The sequence below is a fragment of the Centrocercus urophasianus genome, unplaced genomic scaffold (assembly GCF_019232065.1).
Source record: "Centrocercus urophasianus isolate 14NV4802_14NV808 unplaced genomic scaffold, USGS_Curo_1.0 seq_27, whole genome shotgun sequence".
NCBI classification, from domain to species: domain Eukaryota; kingdom Metazoa; phylum Chordata; class Aves; order Galliformes; family Phasianidae; genus Centrocercus; species Centrocercus urophasianus.
Window position 1 is genome coordinate 5,387,235 of NW_024884833.1, and position 25,590 is coordinate 5,412,824.

General features: G+C 35.7%; 1 protein-coding gene across 1 annotated transcript in view; it reads left to right on the top strand.

The window, feature by feature from the left end:
- Positions 1–25,590, top strand: part of CNTLN (centlein) — a 141,707-nt gene that overhangs the window by 59,761 nt on the left and 56,356 nt on the right. The window contains exons 11-16 of the mRNA XM_042826730.1: positions 6,574–6,623; positions 13,640–13,731; positions 16,569–17,089; positions 19,562–19,736; positions 22,104–22,197; positions 22,871–23,094. Of these exons, the coding sequence (XP_042682664.1) occupies positions 6,574–6,623; positions 13,640–13,731; positions 16,569–17,089; positions 19,562–19,736; positions 22,104–22,197; positions 22,871–23,094 (1,156 nt within the window). The remainder of the gene's footprint in view (positions 1–6,573; positions 6,624–13,639; positions 13,732–16,568; positions 17,090–19,561; positions 19,737–22,103; positions 22,198–22,870; positions 23,095–25,590) is intronic.

Consider the following 25,590-nt stretch of genomic DNA (forward strand, 5'->3'; position numbering starts at 1 on the left):
TATCGTTTTCCATTGCTGTATGTATTTGATTTAGAATCTTAATCATTTCTTTCTGAGTCAGATTTTTCTATTGACCTTTTCTTTTTTTTCTTTAATTTTTTTTATTTTTTTATTTTTTTTATAAAATCATAGAACATTTTGGGACATACACTATAGTATTTATGCCACCAAGTATTATAATCTGAAACAAGAAAGGTAATAAACCTAATTCACAGAGTTGAATTTTTTTTTAGATACTGGTTTCAAGTAAAAAAATAATTTGATACCATCCAAAAATTTCAAAATATGCTTCTTTTTTTTTTTAATGTTTAGCTTGTAGTAAGATATAATTGCAAAACTAGAAAAATGTTGATCAATCCTAAAAAAAATTGCTAGAAGAGCAGTTCTGTGGGGATTAATATAAGACATCTTAAATATACATAATCTTCAAAATTACCTACTTCTAACTCCTAGAATTTCTGCTATCAAAAGACGTAGGAGACATGTACTAATAATATGCAAAGACTTCATTTCAATATCTGTGCCTCAGGACTAAAATCAGGAGGAAACACTGTACAGAGAAATTACCTTTGCTCTGTAGAAATATCTTCAGAGATTCCGTCTCTTAGCTTTAGCTTATGTCTTGGAACTTTTCAGATAACATAAACATGATGTCTTTCCTCAACAGTAGCTAAATCAATCACAGGTTTTTCGATGCACCAAAAAAAATCCCTTTTCAGTTAGTATCAAAACCTAAAGCATCTCTTCTTTCCATTATTGTATGTGGTAATTGAAACTGACCATGAAAAAAATTGTAGTAAGTGAGTGAGTATATGCTCAAAATAATTGCAGCAAATTATTAGCTTTGTCTTCTGAACCAGGATTGGAAGATGTTATTCACTCTCTGCTGCTGTTCTGATTCTCAGATTCTAGTAGGTTAGTACTCTGTGTTACCATACATCACTTATTCGAGATTATTTCTGATCCTTTAAACAGATTAAGCCCTCTTTAACACTTGTATCACAGGAATTCATGCATTGGATCACAGTTCTCTTCAACTACATAACCTACTTCCTAAGAGATGTCTGTGGTTCATTTAGGAGGTTGTGCTAGATGTGGTCAGTTAAAAGCAGTCCCACTTTTGGGGAAATGTGTGCATGAATGCTTACCTGTTTGAAAGAAATTTTGAAGAGGAAGGCAATGTTTGGTAAACGTGTGTCAGTTCATGCGTGTTAGGTTGGCATCTGTGTGATGGAGCACTGAATCAGCCAAAGCATGAATGAAGATCTGTTTTGTCTTGATAAGTACAGTTTTAAGAAAATGTACTTGTTTTCAAATCCCAGCTGTAAATTTTGTTAGACAGGAACTAAAAGTATCTTGTTCAAATGAAGTGAAGGTGTAAATGGGAGGCTGGAAAGCAACACCTTCCTAGTGTTTTTCCAGGTTGAGTCATTTCTTCTAGCATTACATTATACTTCAGCAGTGTTATATGACTTAGTTACCTTAACTTCCTCCAACCTCCTCTTGTTTCTCAGGAAGTTTCTTACTTAGATGCTTCTTTGATGCTTCTGATCATATTTACTTGTTCTATGGGAAAGCAAAAATCAGACCATCTCTGAAATAAATTGCACTCTTCAAGAAGACCAGATTATATCTTTCCCCTTTTTTCTTCTCTCTTTTGACGAAATAGAGAGGCTGTGGTACTTCTGCTGTGGATTGTAGGCGACTGAACTAGGTATTGGTTATTATGCAGTATAGATTTTTTTTTTTTTTTTTAACAAGTTCTAGCTAGAATAGCATGTCACATTCAAGTGTATAAGAGCATACTCTACTCCTCAGCTGGGAACAAACAGCAAGGACAGCAAGGAACGGCTACGGGTTTCTGTATCTGGTTCTTCACATTGCATTTGTTGCTCTGTTTTTTTTTTGCCTTGAAATATAGAAGCACTTATGGCAATATTGATATAGTCATGTTAAAAAAACAATTATTTTTGTCTTTCTCTTTCATATTCTGCTTTTGTAAAATGTGTGCAGTATGAGTCCAGACAGATTATTATTTAATTTTCTGTGTTAGTACTGTATTTGCCTTAAAAGTTTTGTAGGAAAAAAGGCTTGAAGGTTGCCATGTCATGTTTACTTTTAAGAAAGAAAAGATTGAGTGAAAAGCAGTGTAGAATATGTTCTCAGATGACTTAATTATAAGTTTGTCAACTTTGTTGCCCTGGATTGGAATAGTTTCCACATTACAGACCTAAAAATTTTATGAACAAACGATTGTAACAGTTCAGAGATGAGAAAAATCAAGCCAACAAACCAATTCATTAACTATTAGTGATGAGATAGAATGAGAGATAGTTCAAAAGGTGGAACTATACTTACATAAATTTACCTAGATTTTCAAAAAAGTAAGTTTGTAAGTGAGCAGCAGTTTTCCTGCACCTCTAGGAGACAGTTTATCCAGTTAGTTTTAGCAAAACATGTTTGGCTACTGGCACAGAAGGCATTTTCTGTTATGTGCTGCTGTGAAGAACTTAAGTTCGGTAAAAGAGAACATCCTGTTTCCAAGAAGGAATATATTCTGTTAGAGGGGCCCGTAAGTAATGAGATCTGCAATCTATTTTTTGCCCCCATGTCCATTTGGACCATGAATATTTCTGTAGTAAATGGACTCTTTTGTGAAAGAAGGATGCTGGTGCTGGTAATGGTAAACAAAAGAAAAGGAAATCTCTTCTAAAATGTTGTCAGTACCACTAGTTGACTGGCATACACAGAATCACAGAATCACAGAGTCACAGAATTGTAGGGGTTGGAAGGGACCTCCAGAGATCATCGAGTCCAACCCCCCTGCCAAAGCAGGTTCCCTACAGCAGGTCGCACAGGTAGGCATCCAGGCAGCTCTTGAACATCTCCAGAGAAGGAGACTCCACCACCTCCCTGGGCAGCCTGTTCCAGTGCTCCGTCACCTCACTGTCAAGAAGTTCTTGCGCACATTTGTGCAGAACTTCCTATGCTGCAGTTTCCAGCCGTTTCCCCTTGTCCTGTCTCCACTCACCACTGAAAAAAAAAGCAACGTAATGGAGAAATTATATACAGATACTTCTGTGCCATTGCTAGATTCCAAAAAAATAAGATTTGGGCCTAGACTACTTCACATCAGATTGAAATTCTGACATCATAACTTTGAGACCTGGAGGAACAAAGGTGATCTCTGGAATAAAGCGTTGCCCAGACACTAGCTTTGCAGCAGTGGGAGAGTAGGAGTACATGGTTAGAGAGTGATAGGGTATAAAAAGGATTTTTTAGGTGTGGTACTGTGCAACTTTACAAGAAAATGGCAGCACTGTGTAATGTTTTTGGATAGAAGTCCTATGGTAATAAGTAAGATGTACTAGGAAGATGTCACAAAGACTACTCAACTTACGTTCAGTTCATTGTGCTGGAGGACCCCACTTTTTCTGCAAAGCTGCTTTACAGCTAGTTGTCTTCTAGGCTGCCCTGATGCATAGAGTTGTTCTGACAGGACTTTGGCTTTTGTGAGTGTCGTCAGCCTGTTTTCTCTGCCTATTGCCATCTTCCTGAGCAGCAGACCAGTCCTCCATTGTATCAGTTGCTGCCTTCAGTTTTATACTGTCTGTGTACTTGCCAAGTGGCACCCTTACCTGTATTTCAGTTGTTGATAAAAATATTTAGGAGCTCTGGTGTGGATTCGTGAGAGTGTTGTCTTTAATTGCTGTCTCTCGGTTAGACTTCACAGCAAGGATCATCACCCTTTGAGCCTGGCAGTTTTCCAGCCCCTTCATGTACTTTTCACCACCAGATCTCAGCTGTTTGGCAGCAAGGCGATGGGAGACTGTCTTAAGGGCCTGGCCAATCTGGAGCATGTTGCCTGCTGCCATCTTATTCTCATGGGCAGTGAGAAAAATACTGAATTAAAAGCCCAACAAGAATGTGTACTGCAACTTAAAACGTAAAATAAAATTCAAAAAAATAGCAGTCTTAAGAATATTTGACCTTTAAGATAAAAAGCCAGCATTTGAAGCTTAAGCTTGCTTTGGTGAGAGCAGGAAGGCCAATAAACAGTGGCTGTTCAAATGCAGTCGGGAAGATGAGAAAGCTGAAGAAGCTAACTGAAGAATAATTTTTAAAGGATGCTTAAGCTGTGCTAGTATAATTTTCCTTAAATGATGTGAAAAATAAGCCAATTAGGAAGCTTGTAGATTTGCTTAATGGTAACTGTAAAAGGATACACTGAGATTACAAGGCTATTAAAGAACAGCTCAGTGAATCTTTGCAGTCTTCCCTGCTGAAGATGTCAACCATTGCTGTGTTCCTCACAGCAGATAGATCAGATGTGTTAGATTTTTTTGAAGTAACTGCACGGCAATAATAAAGCCAAGCAAGTAAAACAGTTGCTAGTATTTTGATGTTAATATCTTCACACCCAAGCTCAAGTATGAAATTACTGAACTGTAACCTCATAAGCAGCTACTGTGATAGTGGACTGGCAGGTTGCCACTGTTAACTCCCATCTGCAAAAAGAGCTCCAGAGGGAGCTCCAGACCAGTAAGACTGGCTGCTTCCATACATTAGAATATGGTAGTATTGTCTTTACAAAACAAAAAAAAGGGGCAAAGGAAGAAGGAGAGGGAGAGATATCAATGAACAACGGAAACAGGTAAACTCAGGTTTTTTTGGAAGTACTCAGTGTGGCTTCTGTGAAGGGAAATTCTGCTTCATTGACCTGCTGGAATTGCAGACTATTCCAGTAACCATGTGGGTAGAATCTAACCTATATTTTCAAAATGCCTTTGGCAGATCTTCTTCAAGGCTCCACATGAAAGGTTTTAAATAAATCCCATTTCTGTAGGATTGGAGGAAAGATCCTTCTAGCAACAGGGAATAAATTACAGGAGTGGAAAGGGAGGTGTTTAGATGCCACTTTGAGGGTGAAAAAACAGGACTGCAGAAACAGGCTTGTGCACTTTCTTGAAGTAACATCTGCTTTTGTGTCTTCTGTACATAAAGGTTTGGTACAGAATGGATCCAGCACTGGTGTGATTCGCTTGGGCATTTCTAAAATTTATTCAAGACTTCAGTTGACTTGGATCCTGTATGACACATTGTAACTTCTTGTCTACCCTAGCTGAAGTATTTCCAGTCTAGGTAGAGCCTGCCTTCAGTTGAAGTGTATTTCACAGACAAATTTGCAAGTGACAGAAGAAACCTACTCCTTTACTTTTTACTTATTATTTTTTTTGCTTCCACATCTTCCATCGCTTTGGAATTTTTTGTGTTTATTAATTCTTTATAAAAATCTTGTACTTGCCACTTGACTAGCATGTAGAAGGGATGCATGGATATGTCTGTTCATATGTGTATAAATGTGTTCATTCAGATGTGTTTTTGAAGATGAAAACTAACGTGCTTGGAAGGTAGAGCTACAGGCAGTGAGGATTCTAAGATAATCCTAATTCACTCCCTTGCATTCATATAATTTTGAATATAGTATTTAAACACACAATTAGCAAATGTTTGTGGTTTTTTTTCAAGTGAGCAGCTTGCCATTTGGTACAGGAAATGGGCATGATATGAGGAACAGATAGTGGTAAAGGCCATTGTAATATGTGTAATAGAAGTTAATGATGACTGAGGCATGGAAAATGAAAGAAGAGCAAAGAAAGTCAGTCCATGAAGCTGGGTGGTCCTGAAAGTAGCTGGAGTTGTGTGCAAAGCAAGTTACCTTAGCTTTTCATATGTTTCTTGTTTTCTTTGTGAAAAGTTTTTCATAGTCTCCACGTGAGACTATGGGGTATGAATTGCAATATTTAGATCTGCAGCTGAGAGAAGTGCTAAACATACAGAGTGCTTCAAAGAACTGTGCATAACCCTTTCCTTAAGTTAGCAGATATTTTGTCCTGATTTTCTGTTGTCTCACCTCAGAGGGTTTTGAAAAGAAAATAAATCTCTTGTGAAGCATTTAGTTGCTGCTATTGTTAGTTCACCAGAATAGGCTGCTAGGGGATTGGCAGTCCAGCCTTCAGAGCAAAACTGGAAGAATGTTATATGTACTGAATGAGGTTATTTTTTAAATCTGCATCTTAAATGACTGCTCTCTCTCATTGTATGTGGTGTTGTATCCTGACCTAAAATGGGCGGAATGTTATTGTTGAAATAGCCTGTAACTGTAAAATTAGAGATTGTATCAGAAAACGCGTGTATAAATGAGCCAACAGGAAGTAATATAATTAATTTAGCATTTCTCAATTTTACTTTGAAACTTTAGCATTATAACTTTATCGTTGTTATCGTTTCATTACCTAAAAAGGACTAGCTGAAACTTGGTGTATGTTACCACCAAAAATTTATCTGAATTTTATAAATTTATTTCTGTAAGTTTTAATCAGCTCTTGTACCAGTAACTCTTTATATTTGGAATCTGCTCTTAATAAATTATTACATGAATTTCTGAGGACTGACAACTTATTCCTGACAGTATATTAATATGATTAATTTTGATTAACAGCAAACGCTTATGGTTGATTTATGGTTCTTACTTTCTTTTTTGTGTTTTTTTTTTAATTTACTCTTTTGAAGACTGAGTCTTGAAGAGGAATTAGATCAGATGAAAGTACACCAGTCTGTGGGTAAGTTTACAATACAGCAGTTCAACTATGTTTAAAACAAGAGAGAAGGTATTGTGTTTTAAGTGTGTACACACCCTAAGAGAAATACTGGTTTTAAAGTTATTTTGTCTCCAAATGGTAATTTATTCTTGAATATATATTTTGTAAGCATAAGGCCACAAATTTTGTTTCAAAGCTGTTTCTCCTGAAGTTCTCTGCATGTCTGTGAAATCAAGGACAATTTTTATTGTCAAAAAAGTTGAAATTTTGATGTGTAAAATCTACATAAGAAATTTATATTTTCTGTTTAAAGTATGTTCATATTTGTATGTGTATAATATCTAAAACATGCTTATGCGTTTGTGGTTTTCTCCAGAATATGAACTGCTATTGATGTTCTGAAGTACAGTGATACAGAAATTTCATGCTCATTCAGACTTCTTTTTATAATAGCTATCTCTCAAAGCTTGTGGATTCAAAAGGAAATCAAAATGTTGGATCTCTTGTAAGAGTTCATCATGGATACTTCTTTTATATCTTTGCAGTCTGTACAATAGTTGATGGTTCTGTGAAGATAGGTAATATATTATCATTTCCTCTATCACTCTGATTCTGTAAGTTATTTGCTGTTCTTGAAGTAATCCACAGTCCATCTGGTTGCGAAATCTGTGGGGAAGTCCTTGTGTGCGATATTCTGCAAGAGCAGTAGAAGTATTCTGCTAAAGAACCATGTTTTGGCAACAAAGCCTTATCATTCTGTATCTCATTTTTCTGCAGTTAGTCTGTTTCATTTCATGTGGTAACGTTGACCACTTGAGTGAAAAACTGAATGTTTTTTTTTCCTTTAGTTTGCTTTATGATTTACAAAAAAGTAATGGAAATCTCCATCTGCTGAAGTTGGAACATCATTGTTTCCTTTTGTGTTACTTCTTATGTTTTACTGTCACAGTCACATACAAAGCTGAAGAAAACTAGCGAAGGTTTAAAATACCAACTTTTAAAAGCACTTCTTTATTTTTGCCAATGTAGTCATTCTTTGCATAGAGAGAAGTGGAAAGGCAACCAGCAGTGAAAAAAAGTCAAGAGCCTGCTGAGCGCTAACCGTGTGTTTTCAGTAAAACAATCAGATCTGTGACACTGGCAGCTCTTTACATGTTTGATACTGTAACAGCTAGTCTTTTTTTTCCCCTATTTTTCATTAATATTTTAAATGAAAATATATTCTTTTTATAAATGGACTAGTGGGTACGCAGTTCTGGTTTGGTTACTGGTACAATCGTTGTTTTAGAATTAGAACTGAGAAAAACTGTTCAGTTCCTAGTGAATCACTTTACAAAAATTTTAGATAGGTCTTCCAGCATGTGTTGTGACAGGTATTATTTAGATGAACAGGGTTGGTGGTTTTTTGTTTTTTTTTTCCAAGTTAGAAAATCAAGTCTGACAATATGCATTAGGCAATACTTTTTTTAGCATGTACGGCTGAACTGATTCCAGCCATTTTCAAGCTTTTACCATTTGAGGTATAAAAAAGTACTATTCAGTCTGTGAAAAGTAGTTTTCTTATATAGCCACTTGCAAATGCTAGGATGTTTCAGTGCTGCAGACACTTTCATGAGTTGGCTGATATTTTCTGGAAGAATATATTAAAAAAGACTGAGGATTGATGGCTATCTATGGATGTAATTGAGAGCTTTTGAGTAATTCTGGCTCATGAGTTACAAAGGTATGTGCACCCTTTGCCCTAAAATAGTATTTAAGTCCTTTCCCAAATAAAAGTAAAACCTTTGATCTGTTATCTGGCATTTACTGAGAGACAAAATTTGATGTGATCTGAATACAGTTTTTAACTTCCTAGCCAAGTACATTTTCATTTCTGAAATGAAACCCAGAAGGCCAACTGTGTTCTGAGCTGCATTAACAAAGGGGTGGCCAGCAGGGAAAGGATGGTGATTGTCCCCCTCTACTCAGCTCTCGTGAGGCCCCATCTGGAGGACTGTGTCCAGGCCTGGGGCCCCCAGGACAGGAAGGATGTAGAGCTCTTGGAGTGGGTCCAGAGGAGGGATAGTTTCTTCCTATGAAGAAAGCTTGAGGGATTGTTTAGCTTGCAGAAGAGAAGGCTCGGGGGAGACCTCACTGTGGCCTTCCAGTACTTGAAGGGAGCTTATAAACACGAGGAGAAACAGCTGTTTACGAGTGTGGATAGAATCATAGAATCATAGAATCACAAGGTTGGAAACGACCTGCAAGATCATCTAGTCCAACCACCCTCCCATTCCCAGTACCACATGCTACTAAACCATATCACGTAGTTCCTCATCCAGACGCTTCTTGAACACTGCCAGGGACAGCGACTCCACCACCTCCCTGGGCAGCCATTCCAGTGCCTGACCACTCACTGAGAGAAAAAGTTTCTCCTAATGTTCAAACTAAACCTTCTCTGGTACAACTTCTGGCCATTTCCTCGGGTCCTACTTTTTTTTCCTACTCGGGTCCTATAGTGATAGGACATGCAGGAATGGTCTTAAACTGAGATGGGGGAGATTTAGGTTAGATATTAGGAGGAAGTTTTTCACACAGAGGGTGGTGACACACTGGAGCAGGTTGCCCAGAAGGTTGTGGATGCCCCATCCCTGAAGGCATTCAAGGTCAGGCTGGATGTGGCTCTGGGCAGCCTGGTCTTGTGATTGGTGATCCTGCACATAGCAGGGGGGTTGAAATTAGATGGTCATTGTGGTCCTTTTCAACCCAAGCCATTCTATCATTCTGTGATAAACCTGGCAATAAATTACTCAGCTTATGAAATATGTTGGAATTCGTTTTCTCCGTTGTAGATACCTGTGCCCACCAGACATTTTAAGATCCAGGGATAGATTCTGGAAAAACAATGGAGCTTCTCTGGATTAAAAAAATTAGGCACTATTGTCTGACTTAAATAGATACTGGTTGTGTTTGTGAGAAGGAAGTGCTAGGTATCCTTATTCCTATTCTGTACCATTTTTCATGGATCCATAGAATCATCACAGAATGGCTTCACTGGAAGGAACCTTAAAGAACTTATAGTTCCAACTCTCTACTATGGACTGGGTTGCCAAGTAACAGGTCAGGCTGCTGGGGCCTTGAACACCTCTGGAGATAGGGAATCCACAGCTTCTCTGTTCAGTATGTCCCAGTGCCTCTCTACTCTCAAAATAATAAAGAATTTCTTCCTAACATTTGATCTAAATCTACTGTCTTTTAGTTTAAACTATTCCCCATTTTTCTCTAACTAGGAGATGAAGGTAAAGAAGGTCAGGTAAAAAGGAAACTGTTCTTACCATTCTTAATTTTGTCTGTTCTAACTCAACTGTCTAAGGCATTTTGCTAGCATGAATTATTGTTCAGAATGAAAAAAATTAACATTTATCTCACTGTTCATGTAATTATATTTGCCTGAATGTAAACAGTGTGTTGTCAGAAACTTACGTCTCTTTCTCCAAAAGCTGGTAAAAGAGTCCATCTAATCCTATTCATAAAAATGTGAAGCACCTCATTAAAGTAAGTGGCAAGTTCCTCTGTTTCTTCTGAGGCAGTTTGAAGGCTTCTTGCATTTTGGAGTCCCTCCGAATATGTCATGTCACCAGTTCATTAGTGTGAATGGCCTTCTCTTCTGGTGTTCAGTGCTCCTTTCCACCTTTTTTTCTACTTAAACATTATTGGGAACATGGGAGATTAGTACTGCAATCAGTAAAACAATGGCTTTCTACACCATGGCACCTTTTATCTGTAGGGGGGCTGCAGAAGGGCAGTCTGACAGAATGACAGCTGACATTGAGGTGCATGTGAAGCAATGGTATGTTATTAGTTTCCTCCATAAGGAAGATATGATGTCCAGTGACATTCATCAATGCTTGCTGAATGTTTATGGAGACCAAACAGTGGATGTGAACACAGTGGTGTCTTTCAGCAGAGGTGGCAGCCGTGTTCTGGACAGCTGTGCTGGTAGTCATACAAAAAAATGAATCTCAATCAACTCATTGATGTGAACAGGTACATTACAACAAGCAAACTGTGTCTGGAGCTGAATACTGGCTTCATTGTGTTGGAAACGATGGTGGAAATGTTGGAATATCACCAAGTGTGCACCAGGTGGATCCCAGGAATGCTCATATAGAAATGGAAAGTACACTACATGCAAGTTTGCCAGGAGCTATTGAACCAGTACGAGTCAGAAGGTGACAGTTCCCTACATCACATCATCAGCAACGAGGTGTGGTGTCACCACTACAGACTGGAGCCAAAATGACCGTCTGTGGAGTGGTGACAAGTGAATTCTTCATGGAAGAAGAATTTTGGGACACTGTCCTTAGTGGGTAAAGTGATGTGCACTTTCTTTATGGATAAGAAAGTGATGGTCCTTCTAGATTTCCTGGAACCCAGACAAACATCATCTCTGACCAAACATCCTGACAGTGACTAAGCTGGAGGCTTAAAGTTACAGTCAGGCCAAAGAACATCTTTTTGTTGCAGCATAATGCCATGCCCCATAGCAGTTTGAAGACTGTGGAGCACATTTTCCTAGATACAGTGCCTTCATAGCAGCTGTGAAAGAATACATCACCTCCACTGATGTAGATTTTTATGAGCATGGCATGCGGGCTCTTGTTCATTGCTGGTGAATATACATAGCTAATAGTGGTGCTTTGTAGCTATAAATTTGTTTCATCAAATAGTGTTATTCTGCTATTGTAATTTCCGTGGAAATAAATAGGTGGCATTACTTCTGGAACAACTTACATGCCACTATTTATTATTTTTTTTTAATGGACATTTTTTTTCTCTGTAAAAAGGATTTACACAAATATTAGTAGGGAGAGTAGTATCACAGTTCAGATACCATTTGTCAGCAGTGTCAAACTACCTGATAATCAGATTTTGTGGCTATTAATTAGAAGCTAAGTGTTATGTTCCAAAGCTGGCAGTTAACTGTGTTTTCTCAGTGGGATATGTTTACTTACATAAGGCCATCGTAATTTAGTGACTGAAGATTGTGGGTTTTATGACTTACGAGTCTTCCTTGAGGATAACTTGGAATTTTTAATGTAGGAGAATGGTGGGTAGATCCCATGTGTTGCTGAATAGATTGATGTGATGAATCTGTCTGCTGTTTTAGATAGACACACAGTTATAGCTAATACTGTTTCATTGCCTCCCTAACCAATTTCTGTGAACAAATATGTATCAATTAGAAGGAGAGGAGGGAGAGAAGAAGGCTGTGTAGGCCATTTATTTTCTCCTTGATAGAAGGAGTTATGCTACAGTGACATTTGCCTTTTCTTTAATGTATTTTGCTTTCGACTTCCATGGTAAAACTGAACATGTGCAGATTTTTCTGTCTGTTCTGCAGTAGTCATCTTTATTCTCATGCATATCATATGTTTATTTATAGATAGTTTTGTAAATTGTATTTTAATATATCCACATAATAAACATAACACCTTGTGTGCTTTGATCAGTTTCTTTGACTGTGGGAAATAATTTTTCTTTTCAGTGAATTACAGTAAATGCTGATATAAAAGCTGCAACAGACATTCAAATGAGTGAATATTTAGAAAAAGATGAAAAGCATGTTCATATTATCTTTGTGTGTTACTTAGAGAATGTTGTAAATGTATGCAGTACCACTGTGCTGGGGGACTGTAGTCTGAAATAACATGGGAACTAACATATTAATATCAAGGTAAAGGTACATATTCCCCAGATGCGTAGTTTTACCTTTTTCAGCTTTTATTATCTTTAGAATAGTGCTCCATTTATTTCATGAATACAGAAGTATTAATTGGCCATGACATGTTCCAAAGACAAAAGAAAGGTCTAATTCACTCTAACAAACTTGTTAGTCACTTGTTTATATCAAGAGGATTGTGAATCTACAGAGAGTAACAGTGTTTTCTTCTACACTTGCTTTGTTTATAAATCAAAAGTTTTTAAGTGACCTGCAGTGTCTGCTTGTAGTTTGAAATGATACTTCTAAAGCAGACTTTCACTGTATGACACAGATATTTATCCCTTAAGATTAATTCTTAAAAATAATTTGGGGGAAGAAAAGAAATGTGAATATTGTGTTCTTTTTATAGTGTTGAATTTATTTATTTTTTTTGTTGTTCTTGAATATCTTTAATATTCTAAGAAAAAAACTCCTTCTGAGATGTATAATTGCTTTTTTTTTCTGTAAGTAGTGAGAAAATTGTGAATGGTAAGCTTTTAAGCAAAATCTAAATGCAGTATATTTTACTTCTGATTTATTGTATATAAGTACCAGCAAACTTTTTCTTACCATGCTGTTGAATAATTAATTCTTAAATTATTCTTTTAGTGGGATTTTTAGTACATAGCTATATCTGAGAGCGATGCATAGAGTAAATTTTATTCTCATTACTTCTATCAATTTCTAATTGTTATGAATTCACAGCATTACAGTCCAATGATTTGTGTGATTTATCTGGTGAAGTACATGATCTTTCACTTATCAAAAAAGGAGTTTAAAGTTTTCATCCATCCTAATTCTGTTACTGTTTGCTTTGTTCACCAATCACTCTGATCCTCCTAGCAGGGGACAAGACCTAGAGAACAAAACTCATAGCGACTGTGTAGATAAAAAGGCAATGAATTCTGCTTTTAAGGCATAGAGGGAATAGTCTATAAAAGAATAAAAATGGGAATGAAAGTACAGCGTCTTTAACCTGCAGATCTATTGTACCTTTGAAAAGGTTGTACTCTTAAAAAAAAAAAAAAAAAAATACTGTGATGCTGCAAAGATTCATAATTATGTGACAGAGCACTTTGAAAAGAGGTCACTCTTTAGAAACTGACCAAAAGGCTTGTCAAGAAATAGACCATGTTATAAATAATTGCAGAAGAATGGATTTTCTTACAATGTCTAGGTATTGTTTTAGTGTTATCGTAGGTGTCACAGTGTATTATTTATTCTCTGATAGAGATGTATTTATTTATACATATTTATATTTATTTATTTATTTATTTATTTATTTTTCTGGTAGGGTTACTTTTTAAGCTTAGTGAAGATGATGGGATCAAGAACAGTACTCCAAAGAAGAATGTGGAAGCCAGTTCAGATCAGAGGCTACAGAAGGTAAGACAGCAAACCCACCAAACACATCTAGATTTTAACTTAAGAGTCATATATGTAAGCTAGCACCCATGCATTCAGGCCTCAATTTTCATTTTATAATTGAAAAATATGGATTTCCAAAATTATGTCAAAAATTAATTCTACTGAATTAACTGTGTGTATATCATGAGAGATAAGCATAGTAAATTAAAAGAATTGTTAGAGCTAAAATGTTAAAAACTAATAAATGATTTAAATCTTGCACGTGTTTAGCATTTACCCATTCTAAGTTCAAATGTCCTGAGTTCTTTTGCTGATTATTTAACTTTATATGATATTGGATGTTAATCTCCACAGATCTCTTGCTACAGAATAAAACTGATGAATAATAGTGATCAATTCTTTTCTTATTTTATATAAAATTTAGAACAACATTGCACCTGCAAATATTTTTAAATATGTGGGTTTATCACTTTTCAAAAAATAAATTTAATCTTTTGCTTAGCAAGTATGTGTATTTAGTCTTTACTGCTCAACATTCTACGTGTTCTACTTCATACGCTAACAAGATTTTCTTAACTAGTTGCTGTTTGTATTGACATTTATAATATACACAAGTAGTTTAGTATGTTAACAGGTGTTCACTTAAGAGGGCTCACTTGTATTTTACCATATGTCTTGTTTGCTGCAAAGAAAAGACATCCTTCAAACAGTATTATACCTTTAGTTTCTCAGTTTGCAAAACAATATTTGTTTTATTACTTATAAATCTTTAAAAGCATGCTTAAATCAAATAAGCACAAATCTATAATTTCAAATGTCAGTTTGGGTATGTCTATTTATTTTTTATTTGTGAAATAACTTGTAGGAAGTATGGTAATTTACAGCAGATGATGTGATTGCATATACTTGTAACACTTGCCATATGGTCAGGCAATGAAGGCTGTCATCTCGTTATTACTGAATGACAAACATCATGTTAAAATAATAACACACAGAATAGGAAGTGCTCACATTCATTTATCTTAAGGTAGAGTGAGTAATTGAAATAATTTGAATGCTACCACCTGAAATGTCACACAGTTTATGCTTGGTTATCATCTATATCTCAAAACTATAATTTTATTTGCCAGGTACTACATAATTTTTATCTCTATGGATATACAGAATTATGGTGGTACCTTAGGGATAAGTATAGAAGCTACTCATTGTTTGTTTTCTTCCACTTGTCATACATGACTTTAAGTGTTAGTGAGTGCAAAAGGTTTCTTTAAAGAACTAAGAATAATGATAGAAGAATCTCAGTTTAGGAATATAGTTGAAGAAAGGTACTAGTATTGCTTACCAGTGGCGAGCAAAAGAAAATTTATGAAATTCATCATAAATCTTGATTCCGTTGAAGTATTTGGAAAAAAATATATTCCTCATTTCACCTGGCAAGATTATGTAACCATGATACAGTCTATTCATTGTGGGAATGCTACGAATTTCTATCAAAGAACACAGCATTGTACCTGTGTGCGTATTGGAACGTCTGCTATCGAAGTTATAAATAAATTCAGTATCAAATTCATAGATACATACATAGTTTAGGTAGCAGATTTTGCCCTCTCTACATTGATACTTCTCATTTATCTGAATCATATCCATATCCACAATATATACCCATGCATATCCACTTCATAAATAATTTTCTAGGCTTTAATTAAACACGTTGTCTAAAAAGTCTTTATAAATACATACAGCATTTCTTGAGAAATAATATGCTTTTGATATTTGCAAAATACCTGTCGCTTAGTTACACTGTGAGATGTCAGGAGTGCTTTGAAATTTTGTAGCACAATGAAGTGATAGGATTGGCCAGTAATTTACAAGATTAATAACTGAATTAGCCATGTGCTGCTTGAAAAATAGTCTTTTTCTCTCAATTCCTTAAAAATGTACTGCACCTGATATTTCCTCCAGTGGAAGAATGGGGATGCAGCTTGTGCAAAAACAGATAAGTATATTTCTTCAAAATGACTAAATGATTGTTGAGCACAGATCTCACTCTGATGGCCTTTGCAAGCTTTTGAGGAAATCTTTTGAGTAAATGTTTGTTTTAGGATCGCTAAGATTAAAGTCTCTTCTGATTTCTAGAAATTGTGAGACTTAGTTTGAGTGATAAATAGTCCTAAAGAACTTTGAGAATCACCTTGTTGTTCATGGCTTTGAATTTGTGCAGTCTTCAAAGAGCTTCAGAAACAAAACATACACATCCCTTTAGGTAGAACGTGCTTCTGCAAACTGTAATTGAAAAGACCGTAAACATGGGGTTGTTTTTTCCATCCTATGAATAGAAAATATACTTCAGCCTTCGTTCTTTAAGTACTGAGCTTCTGACATCTATTGCTATGATACTTTTTTTTTTAAAAAAAAGATCAAACTAATATTTATTTTGAATATTTATATCACAGGAAAGAACATGTTGATTAAGATAGCTTGTGCAAAGTTGCCTGTATTTCAAGATAGTTTTCCTTCTTAAAATGTTTATTTAAATTCAATTAGTATGTATAACCAAATCAGTAACATGCTTAAGATGCATCTGGAAAGTTCATTAGCATATTTAAACTTCTGTGTCACTTTGCCTGGAATTTTAACTTCTTTTACCATCTGCCCTTTGTTCAACAGCTGTATTATTGCAGCTAAAATGTATTCATCTACACTATGTTAGAATCATTTTTAAATTAAGTACTTTAGATTGCTTTTGTCCTTGTGCTTAGTATAATATTATTGTCATATAGTAAATATGTTTTAGAACGGGATTTTATCTACTGGATAGGTTAACACATTATGAATGCATAAATTATTTTTGCTAGGTAGAACAACTAGAAAGAAGATGTAGAACTATTGAAAGGGCAATAAGGAAACAGAAAGAAGTAAACAAGGACTTGCTGAAGGAGAAAAATGATTTGAAAGCATCTTTAAAATTGGAAAGGGAAGATGCAGACACAAGAGAAAGAGAGCTGGAAAAACTACTTAAGAGGATTCATGAAATAAAAAAAGACAATGCAGAACTTCAGATAGTGATTGGTGATCGGGAAAAAGAAGCTGCTTCCTTGAAGAGGCAAGTGGCAGAAGCTAACAGGTTGAGAAATGAAAATGAAGATTTGCTGAGTCAAGTGGAGGAGCTGACGTGTTTGCTGGGTGAAGCCAAAGCAGCGGCAACCTCTGGGCAATGTAATTGCAAGATAACAGGCACCAAGGTTAAATTAAAAGCAGCCAAGAAAAAGAGCTCTTTGGGACATCATGGAGCTTTTCTCAAACAGTCCATCAAGGTTATGAGTAATGTATTTGAGAACTTCCGTAAGGACGGCTGGGAGGATGTGAGTGAAAGCAGGTACAGCTCTCATTAACTTAGCCCTGTAGAGGGGACACTGTGCATATGTAAAGCACTAGCAAATGGAGATTGAATTTCAACTACTGTTGATTTGGTATTCAAAAAAAATACTGTCAGATCCTTTGAAATATCTTGGGAGGTCTTGTTCTGAGTTTATTGACTGAAATTTGCATGCAAAATTAGCCACAACTGCATGAGTATTTGAATAGGTGCCAGGAAACCCAAAAGAAGGCAATGCTTGATTTCTTCCAGTGATGCTATTTTCATGCAGTCATGAGGCTTGAAATTGACAGTTTGGCAGGTTGATTTAATTTGCTGGCCCTTTGCATATTCACCACTGACAGCTAAGGATTCCCAGGCAAGCCTACTAAGTCGGTTTAGTTATCTTGTGACATGCCAACCCGGGAGGAGAAACATTTTTTCCCCTTAATTTAGTTAGATAAATTTTGAATGACCCATTTCAGCTTGCTAGCAGATGTCTACAAGCTGTTTAACATCCTTTAAATTAAGAGCCATCCACACTAATTATTTCATGTATGTTTTATCCACCGTCATTGTACTAACTTTAATTGAATCATAGTTAAAAATTGGTTCTTTAAAGGTAATTGTTACTGCTTAGAGTCTCAGCCATGAGTCACAGGGCTTTCTGAAAATTGCACGGGCAAGATTTGTAAATGTTCATGATTTTTACTTCTGCTTCTGTGTGTCTACACAAATGAGGCTGCAGTAAGCTCCTGTGTGAGCAGTTATCTCACCTTTCAGTACTTAATAGTAGGAGACACCTAAAGAAATTTCTCGAGTCTGTACTTACCCAAAGTATAGAGAAGCAGTAAAGAACATGGAGTCTTCTTTGTAGCTTTCATGATAACCTTTATATGTCATATGGAGCAAGTTGCTAACATCGGTACCAGTTTGTTTTTCTGTTTAATATTGGAGATCTGATTTTATTGAAATGTGTTTTTACTTACAATTTCATTACAATTAACGAAATTTTATTCAGCTTAGCATGTTTTGCTTTTTATGACAAAGTTCAAAAAAAAATTGCCATTTCGAGTTGAGTTTGAAGTGTAAATTAATTGTACTCATAAATTCCTTTATACTTATATTCCTTTATCCTTAGTATATTTATACCTATATATCCTAATGTGATATATAAATATCAGGTTAGGAAATTTGTGACATAAAAGAGTGAGCATTTTTGAAGGAGGTATTTCAAGGCGTCATGTTCAGAAACCAAGGGAGATTTCTTATCTAGCTTGTTCTTGGTTTTAATATATGCTATTTTATGCCAGTGGTATGTCAGACAGTGACTCTGAATTTATAAATTTAAGTCATTTTGCTGTCTAAGTAAACTATTATTTGGAAGAATTCAGATGAGAAAATCATGCACACACTTAGAAACGTATCTCTGCTATGGCACAGATTATGTTGGTTTCTGTTCTTACCAATCAATAGAAATGCCAGTCTGTCAGCACAGGATTTGGTGGGCATGGTGTTCCTGTATAAACTCTTCTGAATTTCAGGCCTTCTGTCTGGTTAAGTACTATCCATCTCCAATCATTGATTTTTATGATGATGGAACTTTGTGAAGTCAGTTGTCTTTAAGAGTCTGAACTCAGTCTCTTTAAATGTCTTGATTTAATAATTAACAAAATTGCTGTAGTCAGATGTTTCCTTCACAAATGGTTTGCACAAATGGTGATAAAGAACCACTGATGGTACAGAAGGTGATATTTCAAGATTTACATTTTAAAGTAGACTGAACTGATTTAGAAAAAAAAATGATTATCTGCGGCAAGGCTATGAACAACTGGAAATTAAAAGTGTGTTGATATTTTGACATCAAATCATAAATTGAAGGGAAAATTGAAAAGTTTGTAGTTGAATGTAGTTTTTACACCCAGTTCCTATCTATGACATGCAATTTGTGTGTCATAAATACCAAATTGTATAGAATTTAAAAGTGCTACAAAAGGGATATTAGAATTTTCACTGAAGTGTTGTTTATGAGCTCGACTCCATCAAAAGTACAAATAAATTGAAACAAATTGTTACTAAGTATAGTGCATTTCTTTTACTTCCTATTGAATATGGAAATGCAGAGGACACTTAATGTATCTGTGTAAGCCATTCACAGTCAAGAAGCACTGTTAAGTGACTATTAAGTGACAGTTTTTCAAGTCTGTCACTTCTGTGAATGATGTCCAGGAACTCTACTCGTATACTGAAATTCCATTTGACAGAAGGGACTGTCAGAGATGAGAAAACAATTTCAGAGATTTCTTTTTTATTGTACTTTTAAATATCTGCTGAATAAGTCATGTTAGTATTCTTTGGATTTTATAGTACTTTCTCTTCTTTCTTGCATGTAGTATTTTCTGTATGCTTGCTTATTGGCTATTTGGAACTTTTAAAAGGAGTTGCTGATGCTTAGCTTTGTTTTGTTTTGTTTTCCCTCATATGCTGTTTTAGTGACTCTGAAATACCAACTCCTGAGAGTCTGGAAGCAGTGACTATGAAGATAGTGCAGGATATCGATCTGTTACCAGACAGAAATAAACAACAGGGAAAAAAGCAAATACAAGATGGCAAAAAGCCCTGCAACACTGCACATTTAGAAGGCAAAAGCCAGCGCTACAAGAAGAAGGTATATATGTTTTGTTCTCTAGTGCAGCATCTTGAAATTTAATAGTTAATATTATGACTGCTGTTCTCGTTTTAATTAATTTGGCTCTTGTAATCTGGGAACAAAATCTTCTTTCAGGTATTCAGTGGTTAGGTAGAGCTTTATTATCATTTAGAATATTTTCTGAACAATTAGTCTGCAAAGTATTAGAAAGATACATTGGAGTGCAAAAGCTGTTTAAAAAATGTAAACCTACTGTAGGTTAGTCCTACTGTCTCACAGTCCAGACAAAGAATGCCATAGTCATTCCATTTAACTATTTCTCGTTTGGATAAACCATAGAATTTATCTGAGTGACACAGTCCATAACAAAGAATATCTCCATTTGCTCACTAGTAAAATGATGTGTTGACTAGTTAAGCATTACTACTTTTCAGTTCATTCGGTGAGTAGAAAGTGTTATTTCCATTTTGGATTGTTTTGGCTCTTAGTCTGTCCAGGTGATTCTGTCAAAAGAAAAGTATGCTTTTAGCTTTTACTTAGCTCATTTACATTTATTTTGGAGATTTGAACCACTTGTCTTATTCCTAATATCCATGTACTGTTTTCTCCCAGAATGGGGACAGCTGGTTGTTTCTCAGGTCTTCAGATGCTCCTTACAACCCATAATAGATGACTCATTTTTGGACTTCTGAGCAATGTCTAGACTACTTTTCCTCTCCTGTGTTTGCCCAAAGAAATCACTTTACATCATGGAGTTTAAAATACAAGTAGACACTATTATTTATTAGGTTAAGAAACAGCACTAAAGCACTAAGTAACTTGGTGCTGCTTGAAAACTGCCTTGAAATTCTGTTATGTACAGTGAAATAACTGTTTGAGGAGTTTGAAAACAGATTTCCTTTTCTTGTTCTCTAAAGTCTTAAAATAAATACAAAATTTCTGGTCTTGTTATATATTTTGGTTTAATGTTTCTATCAGAAGATCCATTGTTTTGCCAAAAAAAGCTGGAAAAAGGGAAATTTCTCCACAACTGTTTTGGTATGGAATACACACTATGAGCACATGCACATGATATTTATGAAACTCTTGACAGTGTGTGCTGCTCCCATTATCTCCTGCCATTCCTTACTGAGGATATATAAGATGAGGCATTCAGCTGACTCTGGACTTTCTCGACTGACTGTCTTTCCTTTTTGCCTGCAATGCACTTGTTCTGTTCCAATTGGAAACAATAAACAGAAATACTCTGATACATTTACTTAGCAAACTAGGGAATTTTGAGCATTCATAGGAAGTAGGAATGCTAAGTAGGAGTATATGCTTCACTGGAAATTCATCTGAAAATGTGTCTTGTAAAAGTATACAAGATGGCATTGCAAAACAGTTCAGAAATGTTGGTTTTCTTTGCAGTATAGCAGGTTTTACCAGTTTTCCAAACATCAAAAATAATAATAGAAATCTTAAAAAACTTTGGAGGGGGACACTCCAGTTGCATAATGGTATTTTCACAAAAGAGAGGCTAGAAAAGCCTCAGATGCAAAATCTGGTAAATCACAGAATGAGAGAATTGTAGAGGTTGGAAGGTGCCTCTGGAGATCAAGTCCAACTCCCCTGCTAATGTCAGTTCCCTACAGTAGGTTGCACAGGAGAGAGTCTAGACAGCTGTTAATATCTCCACAATCTCTCTGAGCAGCCTGTTTCAGTGCTCTGTCATCCTCACAGTAAAGATCTTCCCCATGTTTGTATGGAACACTGCCCATTTTCTCTAGTTCTTTCACTGCATGCCCCTGAAAAGTGCCTAGCCTTTTCAACTTCTCTCCTACGTTTAGTTAGTGGTAATCAGTGATGAGGTCTTCTCTCAGTGTTCCCATCTCCAGATTGAACAATCCCAGGTCCCTGAGCCTTTCCTCAAATAGGAAATGTTTCAGACCTTTTATCATCTTTGTGCCTTTGCTTCTCTCTAGAAGATCATTGCTGTTCTTGATCTGAGAAGCCCAGAACTGGACACTGTATTCCAGATGTGATCTCACCGGGACAGAGCAGAGGGGGAAAATCACCTTCCTTGACCTGCTGTAACACTCTTTGAAAAGCACCCCAGGATACCTTTGTCAGACGCTCAATTTTTTTCCATGAGGATTCTTGGGGAAGAATAATTATCTACCTGTAACAGTTTGTTATTTTTGCTACATCTAATGGAAAGACAGAAATCTGTACTCTGTGGACTGGTATTGGAAAACCGATACTAACTGTAATTATAATTCAAGATTTTTTTGTGTTTTTGATAATAATTTTTTGCTGTTTTAATTCAAACCTGAAAACTTTGGAATTGTGTTATTTGTCATATGGAAGTACTGCTAAGACGCATGCTTTCTGTTTTTTGTTTAGAGCCATTTACAGAAAAAAGATCTAGAAAAGTTACAGTCCAAGAAGAGGAAGATCCGCTGTGTCATAACAGCTTATCCATCATTTCTAAGGAAAGGTAGGAATACTATATATTTTTGGAAAGTTTATAAATAATCTTGACGAAAATTCCTGCCATGTATTTTGAAACTTCTTCCATTATGTTGCAGAGGCTCAATTTATATGCAAGATTTGCTTGTTTAAATTAGCAGGAATATATTTCTAAATCATTATTTTAAAAGGAAATGATCTTACAGAACATGTCTGTTAAGCAACATCTTTTATCACAATTAAGATATTTTCTATTTTCCTAGCTCCTACCTATTGAATCTATTGATTAAAGTAAAGCTTTTCACTGTGTTTTGCTCTAGCTTGCCCTTTGTCCAGCACAACCATGGAAAATATTGAACTGCATTTTGGATCAAACTTTAAAAAAAAAATGAAACAAACCTGTCTACAAAATAGTAAAGTCTTTATTTCTGGTATTATCATTCAGAGACTAGAGCCATTTAACTTTCAAGTCCATGTGGAATTTGCAGAGTTGGCACTTTAGAAAAAGAGCATCAAGCACTTATTGGGTTATCTGAATTAATTTCTCAGTTCACCTACTGAGAAATATTGAATATAGTATCCTAGAAAAAAATTTAGCAGCTAGAATAGAGTTTTGAAGGGCTAGAGAAAAGCCAAAAATCATCCTATCTATCATGGTTCAGTATCTGTGTCGGTTTAGTAACATGCCGTTTTCTGTTTAGTGAGCAGAACGAAAAGCAGAAACATCATTTTCCAGAAACAAGGCTATTCTGTTACTCTACTTCAGGAAACAATTAAGTCGTTGCAGCAGCAGATAGGTGTTTTACTGAATGAAAAACAGACAGCAGTATCTTCTGTGAAGGAATTTAAAGAAACAAATGAAAAACTAACAACTCAGCTACGTTTGGCTGGTCAGAGACTACAAAGTAGTAAATTGACCATACAGGTAAAGTCCATTTCATTATGGTGTCTTAAGATGTTCAGTTTAATTCTGTTATTTTGTGGAATTTTGGTAACATTACTTGTTTCTTAATTTATTATGATCAAAATTATGAAGAGTTACAAAACAGCATGTTTTATATGAGATTCTGAATCGTTTATTATGTACAAATGGTACTGAGACCTTGTACACTTTACGTCCTTTTTACTTTGCTTATGCTTTATTTACCCAGTCTATTAGCCCTTCTGGAGAAGAAGTGTTTTTCCCTTTGATACTCTACCTGTATTGTAATGGTGAAGAGGATTTCCATTTCGTCTTGTGATGTGGGAACTTTCATGAGAATTTAATACTATGAGCCACTGTTCTATAAAGAAATGTCATTTCTAGAGAAAGCACTTGCATTCATATTCCCTAGGAATAGAATGGTTAATGCAACTAGAGTTTTCTTCCAGAGGAAACTCAAACCAATTCCATGTCTGTTTAAACCTAGCTCTCTCTGTCAAGGTGGAATATGATTTATGAAGACAGAGACTGTCAGAATATGATTTATGAAGGCAGAGACTGTAAAACTATTTGTTTAACAGTCCCAAAAATTACAGCTTCTTTCTTTACTTCAGTCTTCATTTCTTGTTAATCTTTTCCCATACTATCACTCCTTTTCCCCATTCTCATTTTTATATATGTATTTTGTGTTAATCTATATGCAGCGCCTCAGCTGGAATTCTTTTCTACTTGTACTGTAGTGATTGGCCTGCCCTTTATAGAGCTGAATCAACAAACACTTTTGCAGTAATTGTCTCCTGTTGGTCACACACACATCCTGCTTCCAGAATTATTGTGCTACAACAGATGGACTTGCTGGAAGGAGGCAGACATTAAAAAAGAAATCAAATCCCCTCCCCCTCAAACTTCTCTCCATTTCTCTCTTTGCGCAGAAGGCAGAAACAGTATCAGGAGCAGCACTTTTCACTTTCTTAGTGCTGGGGAACTGCTAATTTCTAGAGAAGGAGAAATCTCATTTATGTTACTCATTTTGCATAACTGTATACATGTAATGATTTCTTCAAAAATAGTCTTGAAGGTCATTGGGACCAATGGAGATCTGCCTGTCTGGCAAAAAGTACAATAATGTGAAGTTTCATGGGCAGTATAAACTTTACAGAGTTCTATGAGTAATTGAGGTAGAATATTCTACTTGCTCAGGCATCTTCTTGATTTGCCTTCCTGGAAGACTACCCATCAGGTGTCTGTGGGAGAACAATGTGGAAAATAAAATTTAAAAAAAAAAAAAATGGAAAGGAAAGGTGATTATAAAAAACGTGTTTTTTTTTTTTTTTTTTTTTTTTTTTTTAAGGCAGAATTTGCACGAAAATAAGTATAGCTGTAATGTAAAAGACTGACTCCAAGTGAAATAGTGTAGTCTTGGAAACCAGTTTTATTTAACTTTGTTCTTTTGGAAAGTTTCAGAAAAAAAGAGGAGATCAGTCAACGGTCTATTTAAAGGGTGGTGCATTCTAAGCAAAAATAAATAGATGGTGCTGCAGGTACTCAAGGAAAAATCTTTATTATGCATGCACTTTTTTTTCCTTCTCAGCAACCAATTCAAATTCCCTTTCTTATAACTAATTACTCTTCAGGTGCCATACTAGTGCTACCAAGTGGGAAATTTAAAGCAGAGGCTTAGGCTACTTGCCAAGTGAAAATTACGGAGGTAAGGAACCTACACAGTCACTGCAGGGCACATGCATGTTTTAGAGAGAACCATGATTCATACAGATGAAGTGATTGTAAAGCAGATATTTCTGAGGGTTTTTTAGAGTCATAAGAAATACTACAGAGAAGTTTTAAGTTCTGGCAGTGGAAATGATATTTTTAAAAGCACGTTTTCCAAGAGTAATGTTTTTGTCGTTATTTCTTATCAGTGCTCCTTTTGACTTTAGATTCTGGAACTGTTACGTAGATAGAAGGAAAAAAAAAAAGGAACAAACTGAGAAGTAAAAAATTTAGGCAATGTCTGGGTTTGGGGAGATGATTAGACACTTAGAATCAAACAAACAATCATGCACATATAAAGTTCTATAATTAATCTTGATCTTGAGTAATTTTTTATCAGTGGTGATCTGGCAATGCTTGGCTAAGGTAACTGTAACATTTTAGCAACTGTAACCACTGATATCATGGACTTGAACAAGATGTCATGTGACCTGAATTTAGGTAAGAAAATAAATCCATTTGGAGGCAAGGGCAGATGTTTGTGCACTCAGTTCTTCGTTATAATCCCCAGAGAATCTAATGCTAGAAGATCAGCTCTGGATTTAAGATTTAAACGTTCCAGATGTTCATTCTGAAACATTTTACAGTTGATACAACCTAAGAGCTGTCTGGCATCTGTTGATTTTCTGAATATATGTACATATATTGTTCTGTGTATTTTTCTCGAAGATCTGCACACAGATACATGTTTACATCTGTTTTTCTGTTCCTTAGACTTAGGAATACTAA